General features: G+C 40.4%; 1 protein-coding gene across 2 annotated transcripts in view; it reads left to right on the top strand.

The window, feature by feature from the left end:
• Nucleotides 1–25,192, top strand: part of OXR1 (oxidation resistance 1) — a 279,731-nt gene that overhangs the window by 72,679 nt on the left and 181,860 nt on the right. For both annotated transcript variants that reach the window (XM_060775765.2, XM_060775764.2), the window contains exon 3: nucleotides 1,161–1,205. In XM_060775765.2, coding sequence (XP_060631748.2) covers nucleotides 1,161–1,205 — 45 coding nt within the window. The remainder of the gene's footprint in view (nucleotides 1–1,160; nucleotides 1,206–25,192) is intronic.

The following is a 25,192-nucleotide window of genomic DNA, read 5'->3' as shown; positions in this document are numbered from 1 at the left end:
GCATTAGTTTTAGGACCCCTGCCCTAAACACATGAAATCCCATCTGATCTGAAGCTAAGCAGGGTCAACCCTGTTTAGTACTTGAATGAGAGACTGCCAACAAATACCATGTGCTGTAGGCTGTATTTCAAAGGAGGGAACTGGCAAAGCCACTTCTGAGGATTCCTTGCCAATGATATTCATATGTTGATAAGCGTGTAAACACATACACAAAAAACGGGGTCCTAAATAGATATTCTGAGATTATTGATCTGAACTTTTCTTGCTGATCCTTCCCTAATAGACCTAGTAGGCCAGGTTGCTGCTAGTTTTTAATTTCTTCTCTTCCTTTCCCCAAGCTGTATCTTCTTTTGCAATGCTAATGTGTTCCTAGCTACCTTCATGTATCACAACAACCATATGGTTTTTCTAGTATTGTGAGGCATAGAATATAAACTATCTATATTTCTGTCCTTGCAGTCTTGATATATAAAGGGCAATATAACAATCTTCCAACTGAAAATCTGTTAAATCTAACTTGGCACTTGGACTTGTATGGTTCCACTTCCCAGCAAGAACAATTTCCAAAGAAATCATCTGCTTCAATCCACAAAAAGAGACTATTATTCTTTGCCAAAATTTATCTGCAGCTTTTTGCTTTGCTTCTTCTGAAAGCTTTCTCGCTGAACTGCTGGGCAACAGAAAAGGCTATGATGGAAACTGGGGCTTGAAGTACTTTAGGGAAAGTAGATTAGAGCAGAACTCAATTTTGGCAATATTTGAAAGGCTAGTGTTTGGCAACTGCTATTCTCCAGAGCTGCCTTCTGTGCTGCTAGATGAACTGATAAAGATATAAAAATGAAAACAAATATGAACATCTAGACAGCTCTTAAACGGGTAGGAAAAATGAAAATGGGATTGCCATCTCCTGAGTAGCCCTGGTATTTTATAGATAACAACAATTAGGTATGAATTTGAAGCTTACTGCCTGCCACTATTTAGTATATTTTGTAAAACAAATATTTACGTCATCTGTGTTTCTTCTCATGCAGTGAAAATTAAAACATTATTTTGGTTTGATTTCTTCTGATATAGTGCACCCCTGTGCAAATTGCTTCAACTTTCTTTTTACTCTCATCTTGGTAGTCCTATGAGGTCGAACCTTATTCTTACTTTTACAGATGGGAGCTGAGGCTGAGAGATAGTGACTCACCCAATGCTACCCAGTGAGTATTCAATACACTCTGCATGCATGCTATGCATTGTGGGAAGTCTTGTTCTGTGGTTGTTAAAGGTCCATAGCTAAGACTATTGTTGCTGCTGGCCAATAGTTTTTAGCAGGTGGCTGAAGAAGAAAATGTGGGTGAAAGGCAAAGACCAATGTCCAATGAAACTTTGAGCTTAATTACATGTTATGCTGAAGGTGTGATCATATTTAACATTTTGGATAATAACAGCTGTGGAAACCTGATAAACACTGCAAATGATACTCTTTCTGCATCTTGCAAAAACTTCACGCCTCCAAAAATGCTGTTTGCTATAGGAGACAATCAGTGACCTCTGTCCATACTGCCTCAATCTAGCGAGCCTTAATTGATGTCACCTGGGAATACATTCTTCATATGAGTTAAGAATATTTGGGAGAGTAAAATAAACTAGTGGTTGGGACAGATTAATAATTTCAGATGCCCCCCACATCTGGGTCAAATCTCCTTGGCTGGCAGGCATTTATTCTTCAGTTTGTTCCTTGTAGGAATATAGAGGATACAGTAGCAGACACACATGTAAAGATTGTGATGATGACCCACCCATATGTGGGAATTTTGTCTCTACCTCAGAGGTTGAACTGTAGCTCCCAGAATTTCTTACCATTGGCTATGCTGAGTTAGCTTCACAAGAGCTGCCATACTCTTCTCACTCCTCGCCCAGATACCTAGCAAAGTTTCTAAGAAAGTGGGTTGTTGTAGGTTTTTGGGCTGTATGGCCATGTTCTAGAAGCATTCTCTCCTGACATTTCACCTGCGTCTATGGCAGGCATCCTCAGAGGTTATAAGGTTCTAAGAAAGTCTTCCAATAAATTGGGAGGACTTGTGTTGAAATTGTTTTCCACACTCTTCTCCATGACTTCGATAGGCCAACCTAGGCCTCAGGGGTTCATGGTTAGTGGAGCATGATGGAGCACCACAGCTGATGGCTTTGGGAGAGAATGTTCAATAGATTTTGCAAAGGGAAAATAGATCACAATGGAGATGGTGTGAGTGAGTAATAAATTGAATAGTTCAGGGAAGGGTGGGAAGGGACACCTTGCCAACATTCCCCTTAGTACTGTGGCCTTTGTGGATCACATGTTTTATCCTCAGCTTAAGAGGAAACCCTTTCATTGTTAGAAAACAACAATAATAGAAAACCCTTTGCACTTCCATGCTCTTCTGCTGTTGTTACATGCCTTGAAGTTTACCTTGGCTCATGGCAACCCTACACTAGATTTTTCTTGCCAGGATTTATTGAAAGAAAATTTTGTTTTTGTCTTCTTCTAAGTCTTGGAGAATAGTAATTTCCAAAGTCACCCAATGGCTTTCCCATATTCCTAATTGAACATTCAAACCACAACATCATTCTGTGACTCTCTCCAAGGGTTTTCTTGGCAGTATTTCTTCAGACGAGGTTTGCTGCTGTCTTCCACTGAAGCCGATTATAACTTGTTTCCATGCTGAGCCCCAATTTTCTGCATTCTAGACCAAAACCAAACCAGTATACTGCAATGGCTTTCTTTCCTGTTGTAGGTCCCATTTTCCCAAATAGCAAATTACCTTCTTGAACAAACAAAAACGTCTTTGGGGAAGATATTCCAGTAGAATTCAAGGAATAGGAGTAAAGATTAAATCGTAAATCCCTATGTGCTGTTGTTACAGTCCTTACCTTCTTTTCCACAAAACCTCTGTTATTTAAAACCAAAACATAGGTGTTAAATGTGATCACAAATTTCTTATAACATGTAGATTTCCCTCTGCTGTTTCTTCAGTGAAAATGGTATGTTTGCAATTTTTGTGTATTTTTTAGTATGTTTCAGATTTTAAGCCAGGAATAGGGAAACTTGGGTCTTCCATATGTTTTGAGAAACAACTCTTACCAACTCCATCCAAATTGGTTGGTGGGGTGTTGAAGACTCAAACATCTGGAGAGCCAAATGTTTCCCACCATTATTTTAAAATCTGCAAACATTTCATTATGGAATATACATTCCAATATTTTCTCACTTCCGCTGTATAGCAGGAAGCATAAGGTAGACAGCATGAGGCAATTTTCAAGCTTACAGCCATAAATGCATGAAATTGCATGTCATTAGGTTTGGATACAGCAATGACAACCTAATTGAGTGCAAGTAGGTATAAAGAATGCCTTTCTGTAGTGAGCTATCAGCATAAGCACCAAGAGCTGCTTAACTTTTGGGGAGGGAATGGAAATGAGTTAATAATGTATAATAGCTGCTTTTGGCCTTAGGCTACTGGATACCATATAATGAAATACAACAGAACTTCCACATTCTTGTCTTGAATTGCTGTGATCAGGCCCATTGGAAGCATTCCTTCTGAGACCAACTCTTTTTGCAAAGGCCTGAGTATGCATACACAGAGAGTGTGCAGCACCAGTGCTGATGTTATTGGTTGATATTGCAGATGCAATAGAAACACCAAAATAATGTCTAATGTTCAAGTGTGGAAGCACACACAGTTATCCAATATGGGTTTGGGCTGATGCACAACAAACACTCTGAAACCCTCTGTGGAGCATCAGCTCAGAATTGTGAAATACCCCTGGGACAACCACACACACAGTCAAAAAGAAGTCTTGACTGATGCTACACAGAAAATGGTAAGTCTGATTATAACTCTGGACATATCATATGACTGGATTAATGTTGTGGCCACAGAACCAAAAAAAGCATTGTTCAATTACTAACCTTGCAATCTTCCAAGATATGAACTTGTTTAGATTTGATGCCATTCCATGGGATTATTTTCTAATTATGTGTGTAGTGAATTAAGTTTTTGGGGTTTAGTGATGTATTCGATTTGAATATAATGGCCTACAAGACAAAATATGGATGTAAACTGGACATGGTTCAGTGGAGGATGAAGCTTTCAGATCCCTACAAATAAATTATATGGCCAACACTCAGTGTAACAGAAAACAAGAAACTGAATTCCACAATCCCACATTATTTGGCCATTTAGTTCATCCTTTTTCCAACCTGATATCATCCAGTTCTCTAGCAAATATGAAGACTTCCACAAATGTTATGGTTACCACCAAGAGTGAAGGACTTCCCTTGTACTCACCTTGGCCACCAGCATAAGGCCCTCCAGCTGTGGTCACCAACTGGATGCCTTCAGGGTATATGTGTGAGGTGTTATGCATGTTATGTCTCCACTGGAAAGCAGTCTTTATTAACCACTGATGCTGTCAAAGACAGTGTGGAGCCAAACTGTATAATAAGACTTTCATATCCATGCAGGATGCATTTCCAATCAGACTAGTACTTAAAACCACATATATGGCCAAACACAATAAAATTGCCTGATTTACAGAATCAACATATCATAGAGTCACCCTGGAAGACCTAGAAATTCCTACAATTTGCTAGTTCCTCCAGGTTGACTCTATGAAAACTTCAGGATACAGAATACCTCAGAATTTCCGGAAGACCCAGCAAATTCTCAGCAAGGCTCTTTTCCCGTTCAGTGCAAGTAAGTGAACCTTCAGTTCCATACTTATAGAGGGGTCATATAGCATTCCAGGAGACAAAAATGTGTAAATACAAAAAAAGCTAATGCTTTTATGTTAGGTCACTTTGAGTCCCCTTTAGGGGAGATAAAGCAGGATATAAATAAACATAAACATAAACATAATAATTGATTAATAGAAGCTGAACATTAAAAAGACCCAAACTATGCTAATACAGATAAAACTCTATTCACACTTTTACATAGTTTCACTCTTAGCTGATTTAGACTCTTAAATTACAAGTCATTAATCACTTTTTTTTGTCGTGTCAGGAGCGACCTGAGAAACTGCAAGTCGCTTCTGGTGTGAGAGAATTGGCCGTCTGCAAGGACGTTGCCCAAGGGATGCCCGGATGATTTGATGTTTTATCATCCTTGTGGGAGGCTTCTCTCATGTCCCCACATGAGAAGCTGGAGCTGATAGAGGGAGCTTATCTGCCTCTCCCCGGATTCGAACCTGCGACCTGTCGGTCTTCAGTCCTGCCGGCACAGGGGTTTAACCCACTGTGCCACCGGGGGCTCCATTAATTACTAAACCTGGCTGAATCACTTAAGCCTCGTCTTTATCTCACCCCTTTCGTCCTTCTCACAAACAACAGATTATGGTCCTCATTACACCCTCCTTTCCCATTTCACTGACGAAACAGAAGGTGTGTGTGGTGACTTACCCTCCCTCCTTCCACTATCATATTGGGGGGGGGGGGGGTCAAGGCAATGTACCCTGTCGCTTTCCCAATCCGCATAAAAATGTAAAAACCACATGCTAGCTCTATCGGAGCTAGCCAAAAGACAGGAGACTCACTGTGGTGGCGAAGAAGTCTCTTTCAATGCTTCCTATCCACATCACTCACCAATGGGATGGGGCCACGACCCACATCATCTGATAGGATAAGTTTGGATCTGTGGCCAAAGAGAAGCCCCAGCATGGTAAGGGGCAACTTACCCCTTCCCCCATGTGATAAGGTGGTAGATCAACTGTTATCCCAATTGTTAGTCACCAACCATATTCAGATCTCCTCAGCTGTTCCACTCATTACCACTCAAAATGCTATCCTCTCTCCCCTCCCAACAGTTCCTAGCCTTATGTGCAGTGCATATATTTTTAAAATTACCATATCAAATTAAGCAATATTTTATATCAAAAGTGCATGATACCACGCGTGCCTCTGGGGATAATGGAACTGGGAAAAGGAGGCAACTTCAAGGACCTTCTGCATATGAATCATGAGAGCTAACCTTCTAGCGAAGGAGAAGTTGTTTAATTTTTGCCCTCACCAGATGAGGACCTGAGTGGATTAGGAAGAGCCATGTGTTCTTATATATAATAAATTTTACAGGTTTAACAAACTATTAGCCAAATCTGCTCTTATCCACTAATCCATTCTAAAATGACCACCATTTCCCTATCTGGTCTGCAAAGATTTATTCTTCAGATTGCATGACTTAAGATTCTAGTGCTGAAGCGTTAAAAGAAGAATAAGTACATTAGGGTCTAAACAAGATTATGTCTTTTCCATATTACATCATCAACAGTGCAGTGCCAATTTCCCTTAAGAAGAAAGATAAAAATAGATTAAATATTTCCATTTTGCAGTTTGTGGACAGAAAAAAACCTATATAAAAAGACAGATTTATCATCATCTGGTGTTATATGTTCTTTTAAAACCAGTGACCATTGTGACACTGTGTGCTGCAGCATTGTAGTCTCTTAGAGAAAGCCATTATAGTTGTTCTCTTGTTTGGTATTCATAACCAGAACAAAAACAAGACATTAGGTCAGTTTTGTGGTATTTGGATTATCTCATTCTTCCTTCATAGGTAATGTCTAGAAAGATGCCCTCCAAGACAGTTTTCCATGCCAAAGAAATGCCACTTTAAAGTCACCTTGAGGAGGACAGCTTCACATTCGGAAAAAAATGTCCATCACAATATATTCATTGTAAAGTTCTGTGGATTTTAAATGGCCACAGTTAACAGGGAGGAACACTTGCAGTTCCTGAACTACTTCCCTGTGGCTTGTAAACATTTCTTGAAGCTGACTGCAGAATATAACAGAGAAACACTGTGATGCATTGCATCTTTCAACAATTTTTGGACTAACTTGTCACCACAAATGTCTATTAGTGTGCTCTGTATTTGAGGACTAGTATATTGGGCATTCATAGCTGCAGTTTCCAGATGACTTTCAGGTCAGTGTCTCCTGATCTGGCACAAGATATCTACAAGGCCCTGAGATTATCATCCTTGTTCAAAAGTTCCTCACAGGTAAAATAGGTCTTGAATCATTGCTCCCTCTTAAAGCCAGTTTTTTTGTCAGCCACAAGGGACAATAGTTTCCACAATTGGCAGAAGTTTATTTCTGTTTTCTTCTACTTTCCTTTATTGCGATGACAGGTTTCATCTGGGTGTTTTCCACAGTGGATTAGTAAGAAGTTTTCAGCCAAGCACAAGTTGTTCTGGTGGTACTCTGTTTTTTGGCATCCATTGAAGACTTCTATTGCATTATACCATCACACAAATGGTTTAGCAATCAATGCACCAAGTTTCTTTACTCACAACTTCTCTTCCAAACACCACACAGTACTTAAAGAGTGTATCTTGTACATGAAATAAGTAGGCTAACCAGGGAAATCTCCTGAAACATTTGAGTTTAAAACTTGCCTCTTCTTATCCACAAGAATTACATATTCTGGCAATGGACCTGTGAATTGAACTTTCAACTAGTCTTCAGAAACAGTCTTGTTCATATAAAATCTAAGGTCTAACAATGGCACAGCTTCTTGTCTTTGCTCCTGTTCCATGGTTTCTTTGGCAAGGTTTGGATTAGATGAATTTCGAGAGTGGTTTGAACCCCTAAACCAACCAACCCCAAAAGCTACAGGCCTGGAAGAACATATAAGAGGCATTAATCAGAGGTTAACTGGTGCAGGTGCAACACTAGATGATTATTCACATAAACGAAGGAAAGGAGGTATTCACTCAAAAAATAGGGAAGAAGGGGGGAGAATACTGGAATAACAAATGCTTTCTTCTTGAAATTAACCCAGAAGAAAAGCACAGGAATACATTCGTTCATTTGAGTATACATGTGCAGGTACAACTGCACCAGGAGCTCCAATTTTGTTTGCTTTGCATTTAATGTTTGTTGTAGTCCTAAGTTTCAGGGACTCTGCAAATAGGTGGCTTCTTTTGGCTGCAATCATAGGGCAAGCCACCTGTCAATTATAGTTAGGTTCCCTGGTCCTGCCCCCTTTTTGGGTTTTTGGAGGGAATAGGAGCCTTTTTGGGTTCAGTCCACACAGAGAAGCCTTTCGCACAGGGCATAATACCAAGAGCTCCTGTAGAAAGCTTCGTCTTCTACAGCTTGGCCGGGGTTATACAGCCCTACAGCTTGGCCGGGGAGAAAGGTCCCATAGCTTGGCCAAGGATTATACAGCCTTACAGCTCCTTTGCTGAGGGACTTCAGCGAGCCATCACCGAAACCTGAACTCCTTTTTCCTCTGGAAGTCTACAAAGCTCTGCTTGGTAAGGGTCACTCGCGGAAGCCAGAAGCAGTTGGTACCGGGTGCAGGGGCTCCACGCCAACAGAGGCAAAGACAGACTGCCCAGATTAGAAGTTAAGGATTTCCCCATTAGTTAGTATACAGTTATGAAGATAGTGCCTGTTCCCCGTGGACAAGATTGAGAGAGAGCCAATAGACAGTTAAGAAAACCTTAAAGTACCTGTTTGTTTTCAATAATAAAGAACTTTGTTGAACCTTTAAGCAATCTAAAGACTCTGTTTTAAGGAAATCCAAGGGCCTTTAATCTGAGGCAGCCCTGGCATCACGTTGGGCACATGGAATTTATGTCCTGTCTACAGTCTTATGCACAGGCCCAGCGTGTGACAGCACAATACATCTACTACTAAAACACCCTTTAGTGTTACAACTAGATTTTGCAAGCCACTCCATAATCTACACATTTTGTGAAGCTGTATGATCCATTTTAATTCCCAGTCCACACTATTTTTCCCACTCTGAGAGGCAGTTAATAAATGCCTGTGTTCCTTGTTGTAAATTCCAATAGTGTTAGTGAAGTGTCCTACACCCTGAACTTTCTAATAAGAAGTATTTTAGAGATACACAGAATGACATTTAGTGCACCCCCCCCCCCTCCCCCAGTGATCAGTCAGATTTACCACATGGGGTCTAGCAGACTTCAGACTTGCTCATTTCCTGGAAGAAATGCTCTTGGAAAGGGCAATACTGCTGTTGCATAAGCCTTCCTTCTGATCCCTCTGTTTTGAAAATCAAGTGATACATCACTATCCTGTTTGCAAACTCAAGTATTTATTTCTGTCTCTTTTCCTTCCATCACCTGTAAAGTACAGTTTTGTGCTAATTCTCACACCACTGCTTTTATTCGGCAGGTTATATAACATGTGGAGATCATTACAATATACAGGATGTTTTGTATTTTACCCTTAAAATAGAGTGCTGTGTAAAGCTTGCTTTGCAGATTTAATTCTGCAGACATTAGAGTCAGCAGCAGATCATTGGGGAAGGAAGTGGAAGTCATTGACTGACAGCAGTGTTTGCCCATGTAGAATTTAAAATAACAAAACAGCAGACTATCGAACATTGCTCTGAATCCTAAGCATTCTCTTCTAAGCAGAGGTATAGAATACAATAACTTTATTGTCATGGTACATTGTACAACAAAATCAAATGCCATCCCCAATACACATTATGTATGTAGAATTACAAATACAAAAAACACCTATCCTTCCACATTCTAATCACTATACCAAAATCCCTAATGCCACATCAGTGTGAAACCATGTATTTACAGCTCTGGGATAAAGCCTATTTCTCAGCCTATTTGTCCTTCTTTTATCATCCTGGATCGTCTGCCAGGTGGCAATAATTTTTTAAAAAGATAAAATCCAGGGCGAGATGGATCCTTAAGAATATTCTGGGCTTTCTTAAGGCAGTGGGAATTTTAAAGTTCATCCAAACTTTAGAGAGCAACCAATGGCCGGAATCACTGGGTTGTTGTAGGTTTTTTGGGCTGTATGAGAACAGGTGCAGGTGAAACATCTGTTCTCATGGCCATACAGCCCAAAGCTTCTAGAACATGGCCACACAACCCAAAAAAAACTACAGCAACCCAACCAATAATTCTCTGGGCAGTAGTGGTTTCCCTCTGGAGCACTTTCTTATCTGACATTTTCTATCGCTCTTTTGTGTTCTTCTGCAGTTCTGGCACATCATTGGATCACCTGCTGTGCCGTTGCGCCTGGGGGCTATTATTCTCAATAAAGGAGGGGTGGACATGGCATCTTTCCCCCAGGGGATTGCTTCTTGCCCTCCTATAGGAAACTGGAACTCCCAAAAACCCAAAACACTGTAAATAGCTCAAAATAAGTTTTATTTATCACAAAGTCATTTCTTCAAAGCAATGAGCTGGAAAACTTTAGAGGGGTGAAGGAAAACATACATTACAGTCTCAATCAGTCCTGGGTCCAAGGGGTTTGAAGCTGAGAAGCCTCACCAAGTTTCCTCTTTCCTCAATGGCTGTGAATGCTAGAGCAAACCACAACCCCCAGTTCAGATGGCCTATGATTTGAAGATTCAGGATCTTCCTTTGGTGCCAAAAGAACCGGCTTGAAGGCACCTGGGTCTCCTCAATAATTGTCCAGGACAATCTGGACATAAAGCATGAGTCCCAGGGGTAAAAAACCTCAGAACTGGTGCAAAGAAGTAACTTAAATCAGGGTCCTTTAGAGTCAGGTCTCTTACTCAGGTCCATCTGGTACGAACTCTGATGGCAGAATGAAGAAGAAAAAGGAAGTTCTCCCCTCTTGTAGGAAGAGGTGGAGCCAAACAGTACTGATTGACAGCTACAAGCAACCAATCCATACAACTATATATAAGCAGAGTAAAAAGGGGCAGGATTAAGCATGATACAACAGTTTAAATCTTGCAACTAACAGTTCTATATATAGGTGGCGCCACTCGCGCGGTCACACCTGCTATTTAGCCCATTAAAAAAAAAGCTATAGAGGACAGAATTTGAACATGAGAACTTCCATATAAAAAACCTATTTTCTTCCAAAATTAATATTACCATATTTTTAAAATAAAGGGGACTTATAAAGTAAACCGAAAATAGACATTGTATTTCTACATGTATTTCTGTATGTCTGAGATGCTCTAATTGCAAGTTTCTGGTCTTCAGAAAAGAATAGAATAACCTTTTTGTCATTGTACAATGAAATTCAATGCTTTCCCCAGCACACAGGCAAACTATGTTTTATAATTGAAGATGCTATGAATTATAATTCTCATATCTCAGGGTCCGGCTCTTTTCTGTTGTTCCTCAGAGAATATCAGGATGAGAGCACTGTTTTGCATTGTGTTTGTGTGTGTACACAAACATTCTCCTGTGTTTGATGTGGTTCTTTTAAAAATTGTAATTGGTATTTAATGCATCATGTTGAATAGCATCACCAGGCTCACCCTATGGGACATTACCAAGACTGTCCCTTGGCCTCACATTTGGGTCTTGAAATCTCACGGCCTAGAACTGGACTCATGTGGCAACTTTAGTATGAATAATATATACTATTAGTATGCCCAGCACCAGGATATCAGCATCACTGCTGTCAAGACTGATCTGTGAGCAGTTTAAGATGACCTAGAAGCAAGGAGGCATGATATGAGGAACATGCCAAGACATTGGGATGAGACAGGATGCTTCATCTTTCTGCCCATAGTTTATAATCCAGTGTTTCAATGCAGTGTCATTGTTTCCCGCATGGACCAAAAGGAATGGATTATGACCTGTGGGCTTGGCGAGCCTTGTGAGCCTCTCTCTTACATCTCAGATTTTTGCTCCAGGGAGACAGGACAGCTCTTGGGTCTTCCTTTGAGTCCCATCTGTGGGAGAAAAGTGGGAGAAAAGTAAATAACTAAATAAATAATAATATTCCTGTCAGGTTTGCAAGCCACTTATTCCATACCCTTCAGCAGGGAGTCCCCTACCCCACCACATGACTTCTTGAAGGTTTCCCAGGGGGCATTCCATGAGCTACTCCTACAAGGGTACCTGCACATTCCCTGATGGCAAGCTCTGATGCACTTCTTGTTGTTCTGCATCATTACTGAGAACTTTGAATGGATTATGTAGTACTCAGATTTGTTTGTTTGTTTATTGCATTTCTAGACCACCTTTCTCACCCCTAGGGGGACACAAAGCAATGTACAACAGATGAGAGACTGCCAATGAATACCAGGTGCTCCAGGCTATATTTCAGAGGAAGGAACCAGCAAAACAATCTCTAAGCATTTTTTTTTTACAAGATTTAGTTCTCGTGGAAGATTTATCTGCTGCTAGCCAAAATGCCATGCTTCATGGAGCCTCTATAATTTCATGCAACTTGAAGGCACACATATACACACAGAGCCCATGAAAGACTGGCACTTACAGAGACCCATAGTCAAGGCAATTGCTCAATTTTGACCTACTTGGACCTCATGGCCTGGCTCTTATTTTCCCCTTGTTGTCAATGCCCAGCTTCTTTAGCAAAGTAGAGGAAGAAAAAACTTCATTTGTCTTGCTCTTTCCTTTTTGGCAACTCTTTAGATCAAGTCCAGACAAAGATGGCAAATGAAAAGGGCAACAGCTTGCCAGTGACTATGAGCAAGACTCCAGGCTCAGTTTTATTTCTTATAACTGAACATTCTATGTATATATTTTGGGGGGGGGGGGGGAGCTCTTTGAGGCAGAAATGTCTTCAGGCTTCTTATTTTGCTGGGTATGCTTTTCCAGCTTTTATGTGAGTTAAATATAGCAAAAGGGCCTGGATGAACTTTTTAAGGATTTCAGGGCTGAAGACTGGATTGTACTGGAGCAGTTTTCTTTCTGGAGATCCCGTTTCCTGTCCCTTTAGTATCTTCAAATATCAAAACAAATTATTCTGGTTTTGTTGTTGTTGTTGTTTTAATTCCAAGTCCTCTGCATGAAACTGATTAGAAAGTCAGCATATTTTTAAATGGCTTTAACATGGAGTATATAGTTTTCCATTTGGCAGAGATGGGTGTGGTATTAAAAATAGGGAAGGAAAGGGGCAAAAGGAGGCTATGGCACCTTTAAGACTAACTTGTTCATTTTAGCATGAGCTTTCATAGAATTCTTCAGATGTACTAAGAGAGTACAATATCAGTACATCTGAGGAAGTAGATTGTATCCATCATTTCAGGTCAGGGTCACCTACTACTGATCAGTGAAAAGGCTGTTTTCCTACAGCATCACCTACTACTGTTCAGTGAAAAGGCTGTTTTCCTGCCTGCCTGCTTGCATATTAGGATCCATTTGACATCCTCCCTGTTGGCGAGGAGCTGCGTGGAGCTTCCTCCACGGCTGAGAAAGGACTGGAAGAATGATTTTTTCCCTCTGTTTCTAACATATTTGCACAGTTCTCATGTCGTGAGAGATCTGTTTATCTCCTATCAACTTTTCCCCAGGCTGGGTGTTGTTGGGAGCCTTGCCCAAGGTATATCCATTTAGCTAGCCATATGTAATTGGATTGTTGACCAAGATAGTTTGGATTCAATTAGTTGTTTAGAGTCTCCCGGTTTCATCTGGCTGTGAAGAGATGCTGGGATCCATCAGCAAAAGGACGAAAGCGCTTGTTTGCCATATGCCATCTGCTGCATCATATATCACCAGTAAAGCACCAATTTTACAGCAATAGCATGTGTCAGTGTTTGTCACCCAACAAAGTCTTGGGGGTGTCCAAGCTACAGTACCGAACACAGATTGTCTCGACTTGTGGCAGTTGAGAACATTGAGTTCTGCACTTCTCCTCTTCTTCCTTCATCAATATAACTTCTAATTCCCCAAATGACTACTTTCTTTCCTGAGTTCTCTTAACCTTACAAAGAGGCATGCACCTACTCCTCACACATCAATAAAAGTCTGGATCATGCCATGCACTATTTTTCAAATAAAATATGTAAAATAATTTCAACATGTCTGATGGAATCTTGTTGTAGATAGAATCATGAGTGGGTGCAGGAATCAGCTTATGTTAAGACTATTCATTGAGGTCATTTTTATAACATCCATCAGTAGTAAATATATTATTCTGAAATGATGGTGTCTGATATTTCCCATAGGCATATTTAATAGTTGCCAATGCCAGCTTGTAGTCTCTGTGCCAGTGGTGAGACAGTGAATTCATTTGACTGACTATAGTCTCAATCTTAAAAAGAGGTATTCAATATAATTCATCAGAGCTCTTTAAAGTCTTGACTAAAACCCAGAGTGGAATTACCACCTCATTGAGGTGGAAGCTAGAAGCCACTTCTAGAAGTTGCAATGATGCTGTGTATAAGAACAACCAATAAATAAGAATTGATAGAATGGGGAAAATGCCAGGCCAGTAGTGATTATTCTGTGATTTATGTAGCTTGATTCAAGTAGTAGCAGGCTGTTTTTGTGAGCCTTGAAGTCAGTTTTGCCTTCTGGTGACATTATCATAGGTTTTTCCCTTGGCAAGATTTATTTAGAGGAAGTTTGCTATTCCCTTTTTTCAAAGGCTGAGAGATTGTGACTTGCCCAAGGCCATCCACTGGGTTTCTATATCTGATCAGGCATTCAAAATGTAATCTCCTGAAGTCCTAGTCCACCACATAAACCAATATGCCATGCTGCCAGATAAATTTATCTGTAATGTAATGTAGAAACATGGTTCTTAATGGATACAGATCTTTCTGTTCATATTTAAAATATGACAAGTAAAACGTCCCAAATATGATGCCTCTCAAAATGTGGGAATTACGGAACTGATTCACTCAAAGAAAAACAACGTAATCACATTTAGATATGTTGAAGTTGGTGGGATTGAGATGGAACCCTTTGGAGAATCTACAGTGTCCTTGCTGAACTGAATAGGATTTGAGTTGATCTGCATAGCATTCATTTGTAACAGCAGTACGCTTACTTTCTGTGGCAGATTGTGATAAGGTATTTGTTTCATATAAGAAGCATTTCAGTGAAGCAGATTCTATGCTAATTTTTAAGCTGCTTTCTGTGTTTTCCAGATTCAAAGTGAAGGAAAAGAATACTTAATATGTTTATGCTAGATCCAAGCAGAAATCCTTGTTAAAATGCATTGGTAAGGAAATCAATGCAGTTATTATATGAATATATATGTATTCATACTTTCCATACTGCAGTATGCTAATAACAACATGGTTCTGATGCTCTGTCCAACTTTGTTGTAACAGTTACATGCTGTATCATCTGATTATTTAGCTTTCCCCAATCTAATACAGGCCAGTTTCTTCAGATAATCCAATTTTCAAAGCAAATCAGGGCCAATTCAGATCAGATTGAAAAGAAGGTGGCATTAGCCCAGCTCAATCTGGAGAAGATCAACTTGATTCAAAGCAATTTGTGATGAATTTGGTTAAATCTAGGGGAACAGTGTATCCCTAACACCACATAAGGACAATGACATATTGATGTGTTAGGAGAGGAAAGTAACTGGACTTTGCACAGTGAAAGCTCTGACTTCCAATCTGAATATTTTCCTGTTAAAGCATTTGGGAGGAGGTGGTGTGAGGTCACTGAAGTGTATATATTCAATTCTCTCCCGCAGGGTTTTGTTCTTTTTCTTGATCTAGCTGACAGCTAAAGACTTCTCTCTGTCCCCCTGTCCATGATGGATGTGAAGAGTACTGGTAATTTTTCTGATCCTCAGTGAGAACGTTGCCTTGATGTGGCAACACACTGTGTTGGCAAAAGGGACAACTGCTGCAAGGTTTTCCACTTCTTTTTTCTTATTTCATTGTTCAAAAATGCAATGAAGTCTTTTTTTCCCCCCAAATCACTATGTTTTGCAGGAAAGATTGTGTGTTTGTGTGTTTGGAAAACAAATTTTGTACTAACAAAGTTTTCTCAAAACATCAAAAATGTGCAAAGCCTCTTTTACTATTGATCAACAGGGAAGAAATTTTTGGAATTATTCATAATAACATGCAAGAATGATATAAGTTTTCACTCCATGATGCCCACCAATTGCCTGTCAGTGCAACACTTTACTTTTGATTCTCCTAATCTTTAACTGTGTTCTTCATTGCACAGTAGCTATATTTGATATCTGAATTGTGGTCATCACCTTAAGGGTCCGAGCATGCCTTCAATGCTCAGGTGGCTGTGCCTTCTTGGACAGAGGGGTCTTAGTTTGTTTATTTTAGCCTCATTACTTTCCCGCTTGTCTCTGTTTTTGGTGTGTTTGTCAGCTGCACTCACATGTGACAAATCTCACAGACAGTAGTGAAAACAGCATGCGTTTGAAGGACGGAGCCCACAGCTGACTTATGCCCTTTCAAAATGTGTTCTATAGTAGAAGCAAATTTAAAGGTAGCTAGAACAAAACTTCCTGGAACTATCTGTCTCCAGTATGGCAAGGATTACAACTGGGAAGGTGCTCTTTTGACTTCCAGTGTTATGCACTTATATGTTTTGTTTTTGTTTTAAAAGCTGAAATATTATAGGTATGGAACATTGCAGGGGGCATGGTGTGCATGGTCTTTTTTTTAATGTGCATGCTTGTATTCAAGTCACCTGTTGGCTCATGTTGATTTATGTTGCATTTCATAGGGTTTTCTTAGGCAAGGCAGACTGAGTTGATTTGCCATTTCCTTCCTCTGAAATACAGCTTACAGCACCTCGTATTTCTTGGTAGTCCCCTATCCCCATACTAAACAGGCCAGATCTTGCTTAGTTTTTATGGTCAGGCATAATTTGGTGCTATCTGGGCAAGAAGAGGCTTTTGGCTAATAGAAGGCAATTTTTTTGGATCTAAACTTACTAAATGAATATATATTTTAAATATCTTTAGAATGTTCTGGGATGTACTTCAAACTCCAGGAGTTGACAGCAGTATCTGAAAAGGCTTTTCATGTTTCAAGAATGAGCAGGAGAAGAACTTCTCCATTATACTCTTCATATCTTTGTGAATAGTTATTTTGAAAAGCTCTGTCATATTCCTACACTGAGATCCTCAGTCCTACTAATACGCCCACAGATTCCCTTTTATTTTTTAAGTTGTTTATGTTTTTATATTTGATAGATGTAGTAGTTCCGTTCTGAGATGGATGCATTGAACTGTACACAACATACTTAAACTAAAGTTCCATTAGATTTGAGTATCATTTTGAGATATGCTGCTTTCTTTCCAGCCCTTTCATTATAATGTCTTACTTTGAATGCATGTTTATCTTCGGTACTGCACCTGAGCTAGCAATTTCTTTTCTTTCTTTTTTTTTAAAAGAGCTTTCTACTATGGCTTTAATGCAGAAGTGGGAATCATGTAGCCCTCCAGACATGTGTTACCATCCACAGATTTGTCTCCTTCACTGTATACTTGAGATCTCTTCACCTCATAGCAGAGTTTACTAGAAGACCCTATTGCTTACCTTCATTTATTTTGAATTTCATTTTAACCATAATATTTGCTTCCCACTGTTGAACAACTTACTGTTATATAAGAGAATCTGGTTCTTCTTCCTATTTCCTACTTACTTAGGCGATCCCTCGTTGTCCAAGTAGGATTGTCTTCCAAGATCGGTGTACTGGTGGTGGGTACATAGGTGATCTTAAGATATGGTTGAAAAGGATGATGACAGCATTATTGGTCAGAGGTTCCTGAAAGCACATCTACCTCACAAAACTTTTTCAGTTTTATCCAGAGATAGAAAGATGATAATATTTCTCAGCTATAACTTTATGGGGTCTAATATCCGTTAGGGATCCCTAGACCACCCCGACCTTTTTCAGAACTTCAGTTTCCAGGATACTCTAGAAGAGAATGAATCTGCAGGATGCCTTGAAACTGGAAAAATTGAGGGGGTTAAGCAGTATATGGCATACTACCTCATCTGCATGTTTCATTTTGACTTTAAAATAATTGTGACATTTGTGGGGATATGCGCTATTTTGTTCATATGTTTTTGAAGCCTGGAGCAATAACTGTTCCATGAAGTAAAGTGAAAGGAATTACCTCACTTTGCCTTAAAAACCAGGCTTGGAGAATGCAGTTTGCTTGTTTTTCTTTGGAAGAAGCTTGCACCAATCTCTGTTATGTGCCTGCCAACAACTCCTTAGGGATGCCCATGTCATGTTGCAGGAAAGTGGCATTACATCTAATGCCTTTAAGCAAGATAATTTATCTTTTACTGAATGCTTTTTTGGACCAACATCTCATGTCTGAGGGAGTCAAGAATAGAAGGGGACAAGCAGTACACATATTGAAGATTGCAACTGTGTTGGGCAGTGTAGAGAAGAGCTTCTGCATTGCAATGTTTCATCTGAAGGCTACTTTAAAACATTCACATATTTTGCACATCCGTTTCCAGTTTCACTACATTACATGTGACAGGTGCTCAAATGTGTTGTGAACTGCGAGTCCCAACTTCAAAGGGAGTTACATATTCGGGCAATTCCATAATACTATATGCTGTTAAAGCCAAGTTAAACTGATTCTACATGACAGCAGTATTAATGAGGATCAGTAAATAGTACAGGCTATAACCCCAGGCCAGGCAGCAAGCAGAAAATCACAGGCACAGAATCCTGCTACAGAATTAGAGACAACCCATTATTGTGGAAGTAGAGGACTGCTAGAGCGCCCTGAATCACCCCCGCTGCAGCAAAGGAGGGGAGATGAAGCTCCAATAAATGCAAACGAATATCAAAGGTGACCGGTGACAGTGTCGCACATGGATGACTTCCTCTGATTTGACAGTGCCTTGAGAGCATCTTGAAGCATCCTCTGGGCTAGCAGCCATTTAATGTTTGGTTTTGTCATGGGTTTGTATCCTTGGTGCTGCAGAGAGTATAGGCATGAAAATTAAATCTGTTTCATTGCTTTTAATGGAGCTGAATCTAGGAAGATGGCGGCGGAGGCGTGTGTGTATGTATGTGTGTGAGAACTGCATAAACACATGAACTGCCCCAAGAATAGAATTGGTTGGATGTGCTTAATGTTTCAGCACACAAGATTTGATTTCTCAAGGAATGTGGACTCTAATGTACTGGTTTCTTTTTGTTTGTTTGCAATTGCATATATGCGTGCTAGTTGCCACATTGCTTTATATAAACTTGAGGCTTTACTGTGGGGTATGACATATTTAATCTTAATTCAGAATTGTCAGAGCTGAATATACATTAACAGTTCAAGGTCAAGCCAATAGTCCAAGAGAGATGCAAACATTAAAAGAATAACACAGGAGAGAATCAAAATGTCTGTTTGAGGGTCATGAGCAGATTACCAGAGTATCCAGAGTACAAGGTTGAATCAGAGTTCATATGCCAAGGTCCAAGGTAAGCCCAGGATTCAGGAAACATGAGATATCAAGATTCCAGGGTTGTATCTTCTAGAACTGATACTGCAGCCAAAAACTAGGTACCAGTCTTCAGTTCCTTAACTCCTAAATTCACAGGTGTTATGTATATTTACATATCTCTTGCTAAAGAATGCTCAAGCTTTCATACAGTGGCACTTACTTCACATGCCAGTAATGTAATTCTCAAGATCCAGCAATACATAGAAAGAGAGTTGTCAGATGAACAAGCTGGGTTTCGAAAAGGCAAAGGAACAAGAGACCAAATTGCCGATATCCGCTGGATAATGGAGAAAGGCAGGAAGTTTCAGAAAAACATCTATGTCTGTTTTATTGACTAGTCTAAAGCCTTTGACTGTATGGATCTTAATAAATTGTGGCAAGTTATTATGGTATGGGGATACCAAGTCACCTTGTCTATCTCTTGAGGAATCTGTATAACGACCAAGTAACAATAGTAAGAACAAACCATGGAACAACAGACTGATTCAAAATTTGGAAAGGAGTATGGCAGGGCTGTATACTCTCATCCTACCTATTCAACTTATATGCAAAACATATCATGTGATGTACGGGGTTTGATGAATCCAAGGCTGAAGTTAAAATTGCTGGAAGAAACATTAACAACCTTAGATATCCAGATGATACCCCATTGATGGCTGAAAGCGAGGAGGAACTGGGAAGCCTTATAACCAAGGTGAAAGAAGAAAGTGCAAAAGTTGGGTTGCAGTTAAACATGAAAAAAACAAGATTATGGCAACCAGACTGATTGATAACTGGCAAAAGAGGGAGAAAATGTGGAGGCAGTGACAGACTTTGCATTTCCAGGTGCGAAGATTACTGCAAACACAGATTGAGGCTAGGAAATCAGAAGGCTTTACTTCTCGGGAGGAGAGCAATGACCAATCTCGATAAAATACTGAAGAGTAGAGACATCACACTGACAGTGAAAATCCGCATAGTTAAAGCAATGGTATTCCACGTGGATGTGAGAGCTGGACCATAAGGAAGACTGAGCGAAGGAAGATAGATGCTTTTGAACTGTGGTGTTTGAGGAAAATTGTGAGAGTGCCTTGGATTGCGACAAGGTCAAATCAGTCCATACTCCAGGAAATAAAGCCTGACTGCTCACTGGAGGGAAGGATATTAGAGGCAAAGGTGAAGTACTTTAGCCACATAATGAGAAGACAGGAAATCTTGGAGAAGATAATGAAGATGGAGAAAATTGAAGGAAAATAGAAGAAGGGCCGACTAGGGGCAAGGTAGATGGATGTTATCTTTGAATGGACTGGCTTGACCTTGAAGGAGCTGGGGGTGGTGACAACCGACAGGGATCTCTGCCATGGGCTGGTCCATGAAGTCACGAAGAGTCAGAAGCGATTGAACAAATAAACAACAAACTTCTTGCTGGCTGTCTTCTCAACTAATCTCAATTACCTGTTCAGCAGAGACCTCTTTTTTTTCAGGTCCACGAATACAGTTCCTTCCTCAGCCTGCTCAGAAACTTGCTTGCACTTGTTCAGCAGGCTGAGTATCAGCTCCTTCCATGGATGTTGCTTAGAGTTTGGCTGAGGGAGCTACTGAGAGCCAGTTCTACTGCTTTCCACCACCATCTCTTCATCCATGCTTCCCAAGCTGTCCATGACAAGAATAATGTGAAAAATAAATCTCCCCACTCACCCTCAACTGAATTTATTTTGTAACTTTCCAATATTTATTCTTATATATTGAGAAAATTCTATTTTAAATTCTAGTTTGAAATTAGCATTGAAATGATACTTTCCTTGACTGCTTTATGGGAGGTGGGGTCACATACATTATCTTAGTCCAGTATCTTATGTTCATGGAGAATGGGTGTGCTAAGAAAAGGCTAAATACTGAAGTGGGCTTTATCTGAAAGTATAATGTGTCTCATAGTCATTTAATATGAATCATAATTCTCACTCTTGAATGGTCTTTCCTGGTCAGTGAAGGATCTCTAAATGCCCTTTGTTTTAACTGCATTTCAGACCCCACTATTAACTATAGGAACCAAGGGCTGAAGAGCACACATACCATCCAAGCAAAACCTTTCTCAATCTTGGGTGATACTTGGATTGGTATAGTAAAAGCAGCAAGTATTTTTTTTCTTCAGATCTGAAAACTGTGGGCCCACATGTTCAAAGTAAATGTTATTTTGATTGCTTATCTTAATTTTGCATACTTGTCTCCTCTCCCTACTTTTGTGGCCACAGTAGCTTTCTCGGAGAAAAAAAAAACACAAGTCAAAGGATGGGGACAGGGATTCAGACACATGACATCTTCACACTTACCAACATCAGCATCCTAGGATGCTTCCAGCCTGTTTTGGGTACAGAGCCCCATGCTGGCCATCACACAACATCGTGTGACTTCTGGTGGAGGCCTTGCCCCCAACCGGGATGCTAGTGCCTTGGATGCTTCCCTCCCAACACAGGAGGCACACTTCTGCCTAGTTTGGGCAACACTTCCCCTATGTGGTGGGGGAAGTGTCACTGTGCCCTCCATTTCACCACCCTTGTTTGCAAAATGGCACGGGGGGGGGGCAGGGCTCCCCCATGTGATAAGGCCCCTAGACTCTTCTTCTGCCTAAAATTTCTAGGCGTATACATGGGTATATACAGTAACAATACAATGGGATCAAGATCAACTTCTTGATTATTACATCAGTAGAAAATGTTTCATATTGTAGTAGAAAAAAAGAAAAGTAGAATAAAAGAAAAGAACTTAGAGGAAAGATACTGAAATACAAATAGCAGTTTGAAATGATTTTTATTCCTTATTCAGACTGTGGTTGTCAACAAGTTGGTTCAAGTAATTATTTTTGAAATGCGTGACCTTTTTCTCTAGTATGTTATTTCTGTTGAGTCATTTTATATATTTCCCCCACCCCATGGATGGTGTAAAATCCCAGTCGTAGGCTGTGAGCAGAAGAAAATATCTGCTATTCTTTTAAAGGTCACTTCTTTAAAACTTTTCTAAAGTACTGCAGATTGAAATGCTGCTTAACTGTGGAAGATACGTGCTTGATGACTACCTGTGTTTAGTGTAATGGAGGGAAAAATCTTAAACTTGGCACAATGGTGAAAAAATTGGTGAAGGATCCCAGCCAAAGCATGCTGCCCCAGTTTAGTTGATTGTGTGAGCTTTTATAAACCACTGTTTGATGGAACTGTGACTCTGGCTGGATCTACATTGCCATGTAATCCAGTTCAAAGCAGATAATCTGGGATCACATGCTGGAGCCTCCAGTGGCACAATGGGTTAAACCCTTGTGCTGGCAGGACTGCTGACCAACAGGTCAGTGGTTCGAATCCAGGGAGAAAAATCCGGGGAGAGCGGGTTGAACTCCCTCTGTCAGCTTCAGCTCCCCATGTGGGTAGATGAGAGAAGCCTCCCACAAGGATGGTAAAAAACATCAAACATCCAGGCGTCCTCTGGTTGACATCCTTGAAGACAGCCAATTCTCTCACACACCAGAAGAGACTTGCAGTTTCTAAAGTCACTTATGACATAAAAAAATCCATACTGGATTATATGGCACAATTTGAAACCAGGCCGTTTCAAGAAATGTGTTCTCCCATACTGATCTTGGAGGAGGTTCTTTATTCAGTCCCCACTGCCATTAGAAGCAAGAAGGACTTTTTGGTGGCTGTTCTCAGGCTGTTGGAATTCCTTTCCAAGGGAAACTTAGGACCTCATCACATGGATGTTTCCCCCAATTTTCTCTCAAATTTCTCTCAAATTTCACACTGGCAAAACAGAGTCCCACAGAGGTCAGCCCATGATGCCTGTGGGAATCTATCTTCCAGAAAATGTGTGTGTGTAGGGGGGGGGGGGGGAGTGAGGGCAAATGGAAAGAAGATTGGAGGGAAAAGTTGTGGGATGGCTGACCATCCCCGTAGTTGGACCTTGCCAGGATAGAATGGGATAAGACAGTTTCCCCACTCTTCCCAATGCTTTCCTCCACTTTCCTTCTGCCCTTCTGATGAAGTCCTAGGCTGGTTTTTTCTCTCTATTGTTTTTCCACTAACAAGTAAAGATTTTTTAAATCAACTTTTGCCATATAACTTGGGTTGCTGAAGAATGAGTTTTTAACAGTTTGGGTCATGTTTTTTTTTTAATTGCTGTATTTTTAACGGATTGATTTTTTTATCTCTACTGGTTCCTATAACCTAAATAGAACTTGAAATAATGATTATAACAACAACAACAACTACTACTACTACTACTACTTTATATCTATCAACTGCTTGTGACAACTAGACCTCAGTGGGAGTCCAAAATGCTATATGTGACCAACAAGCACAGCATTTTATTTTTCTTACTTTACTTACTTAGGCGATCCCTCGTTGTCCAAGTAAGATTGTCCTCCAAGTTCGGTGTCCTGGCGGTGGGTACGTAGGTGACTGTGGAGCCGGTTCCTTGACCTTCATGTTCTCCCACAAAGAGGGCATCGGTTTCCAGGTGGAAGGCATCCCGGTCGGCATGTTTCTCTCTTTCGCCCTCCATTCATGCCTCTTCAAATTCTACAGCATTGCTGGTCACAGCTGACCTCCACCTAGAGCACTCAGGGGCCAGGGCTTCCCAGTTCTCAGTGTCATGCTACAGTTTTTAAGATTGGCTTTGAGCCCATTTTTAAATCTCTTTTCCTGTCCTCCAACATTCCATTTTTATTTTACTATTCTGTGTTTTAGGCCTCATCTACACTGACCATGTCATGCAATTTGAAGTTAGCTTCAAAATGTGGAGGCCAGACAACAAACTCCCAAAGAAGCACATAAAATGTTCATCAGTATCGTGTGGTTTGTTTCATCACCATGAAGGCCTCACACTGGTTCCAGGATATCCTGTGCATGTGCACAGCAAAGCCGCTTTCTTTAATACCAGTTTCAAACTGCATTGAATGGTTGGTGTAGATGGAGTCTTTGCGATAGTGAAATTTTATCCATACTACATTAGGTTAGACTGAGACTCATTGACTTGGGGCTCATCTACCCCTACCACATCAATTAATTAATGTTTTTTATTTAAAACATTTTCAGATGCTTTCTGAAGGTCAGGAGGGAGGAGGCAGACCTAACCTCGTTGGGGAGAGAGTTCCTTAGCCTGGGGGCCACCACAGAGAAGGCCCTGTGTCTTGTCCCCACCAAGTGTGACTGCGAAGGTGGTAGGACTGAGAGCAGGGATTCTCCGGAAGAGCTTAAAGTCCTTGATGGTTTGTAGGGGAAGATACGTTCGGACAGGTAAACTGGGCCAGAAACATTTGTACTGAATTGGCACCAGAGATATTCAGATACTTTGTCCCCAATTATGGCAGTAGCGGGATAGAGTTCAAGTGGGCTGAAATCAGTTTGGCAGAGCTGAACTGTCACCTTACTTTTCCTGTTGGCCCTGTTGCTACAGTAAAAGACAGGAGAGCTTGCTCCTGATCATCATTAGGGTGTGTTTTCTGAAATCAAATATAATCAAAGGTGTCCATCAATGGCAGGTGTCTAACAGAGGCAGCTCTCTGGAACTCTCTGGCTTATTTGGACAGCAACTTGGTTTGCTTTGCATCTGACCTGCTGTCCACACTCTGCCCAAAGTACAGGGCTGCTTCAGAAACTCTGAAGCACTTCCCAACTGGTGAAACTCTGGAGCACTCCCCAACTTTATTTAAGGCAGGGCTGAACTGCTTTAGTCTAGTTAAGGACCAGAAGACTTAGAACATTGTTTGAATATCCAGGAACAACTTCTGGTCTACTTTGGGTTTTAGAAGTAAAGCTCCTTCAACTTAGGGAGCTTAACTATAATGTAGGCATAGGCGCCCAACCCTGTTTTCCAGCTTCAGGAAGATCAGCAGCTTTCTTAGAGATAGAAGCATTTTAATCCTAAGCAAGAATGAGATGTTACCGATTAACATCGCAATAACTGGAAATATGTTGTTTATAGAAGTATAGACTGATAGTAAATTGTTAAAAAAAATCAAATGCATGTTTTGTTCTTATTCATCTTGATGGGAAATGAACA

Source organism: Anolis sagrei, chromosome 4 (genome assembly GCF_037176765.1).
Source record: "Anolis sagrei isolate rAnoSag1 chromosome 4, rAnoSag1.mat, whole genome shotgun sequence".
Lineage (NCBI taxonomy): Eukaryota > Metazoa > Chordata > Lepidosauria > Squamata > Dactyloidae > Anolis > Anolis sagrei.
Note: the sequence above shows the minus strand (reverse complement) of the source record. Positions and strands in the feature narration are given on the sequence as shown.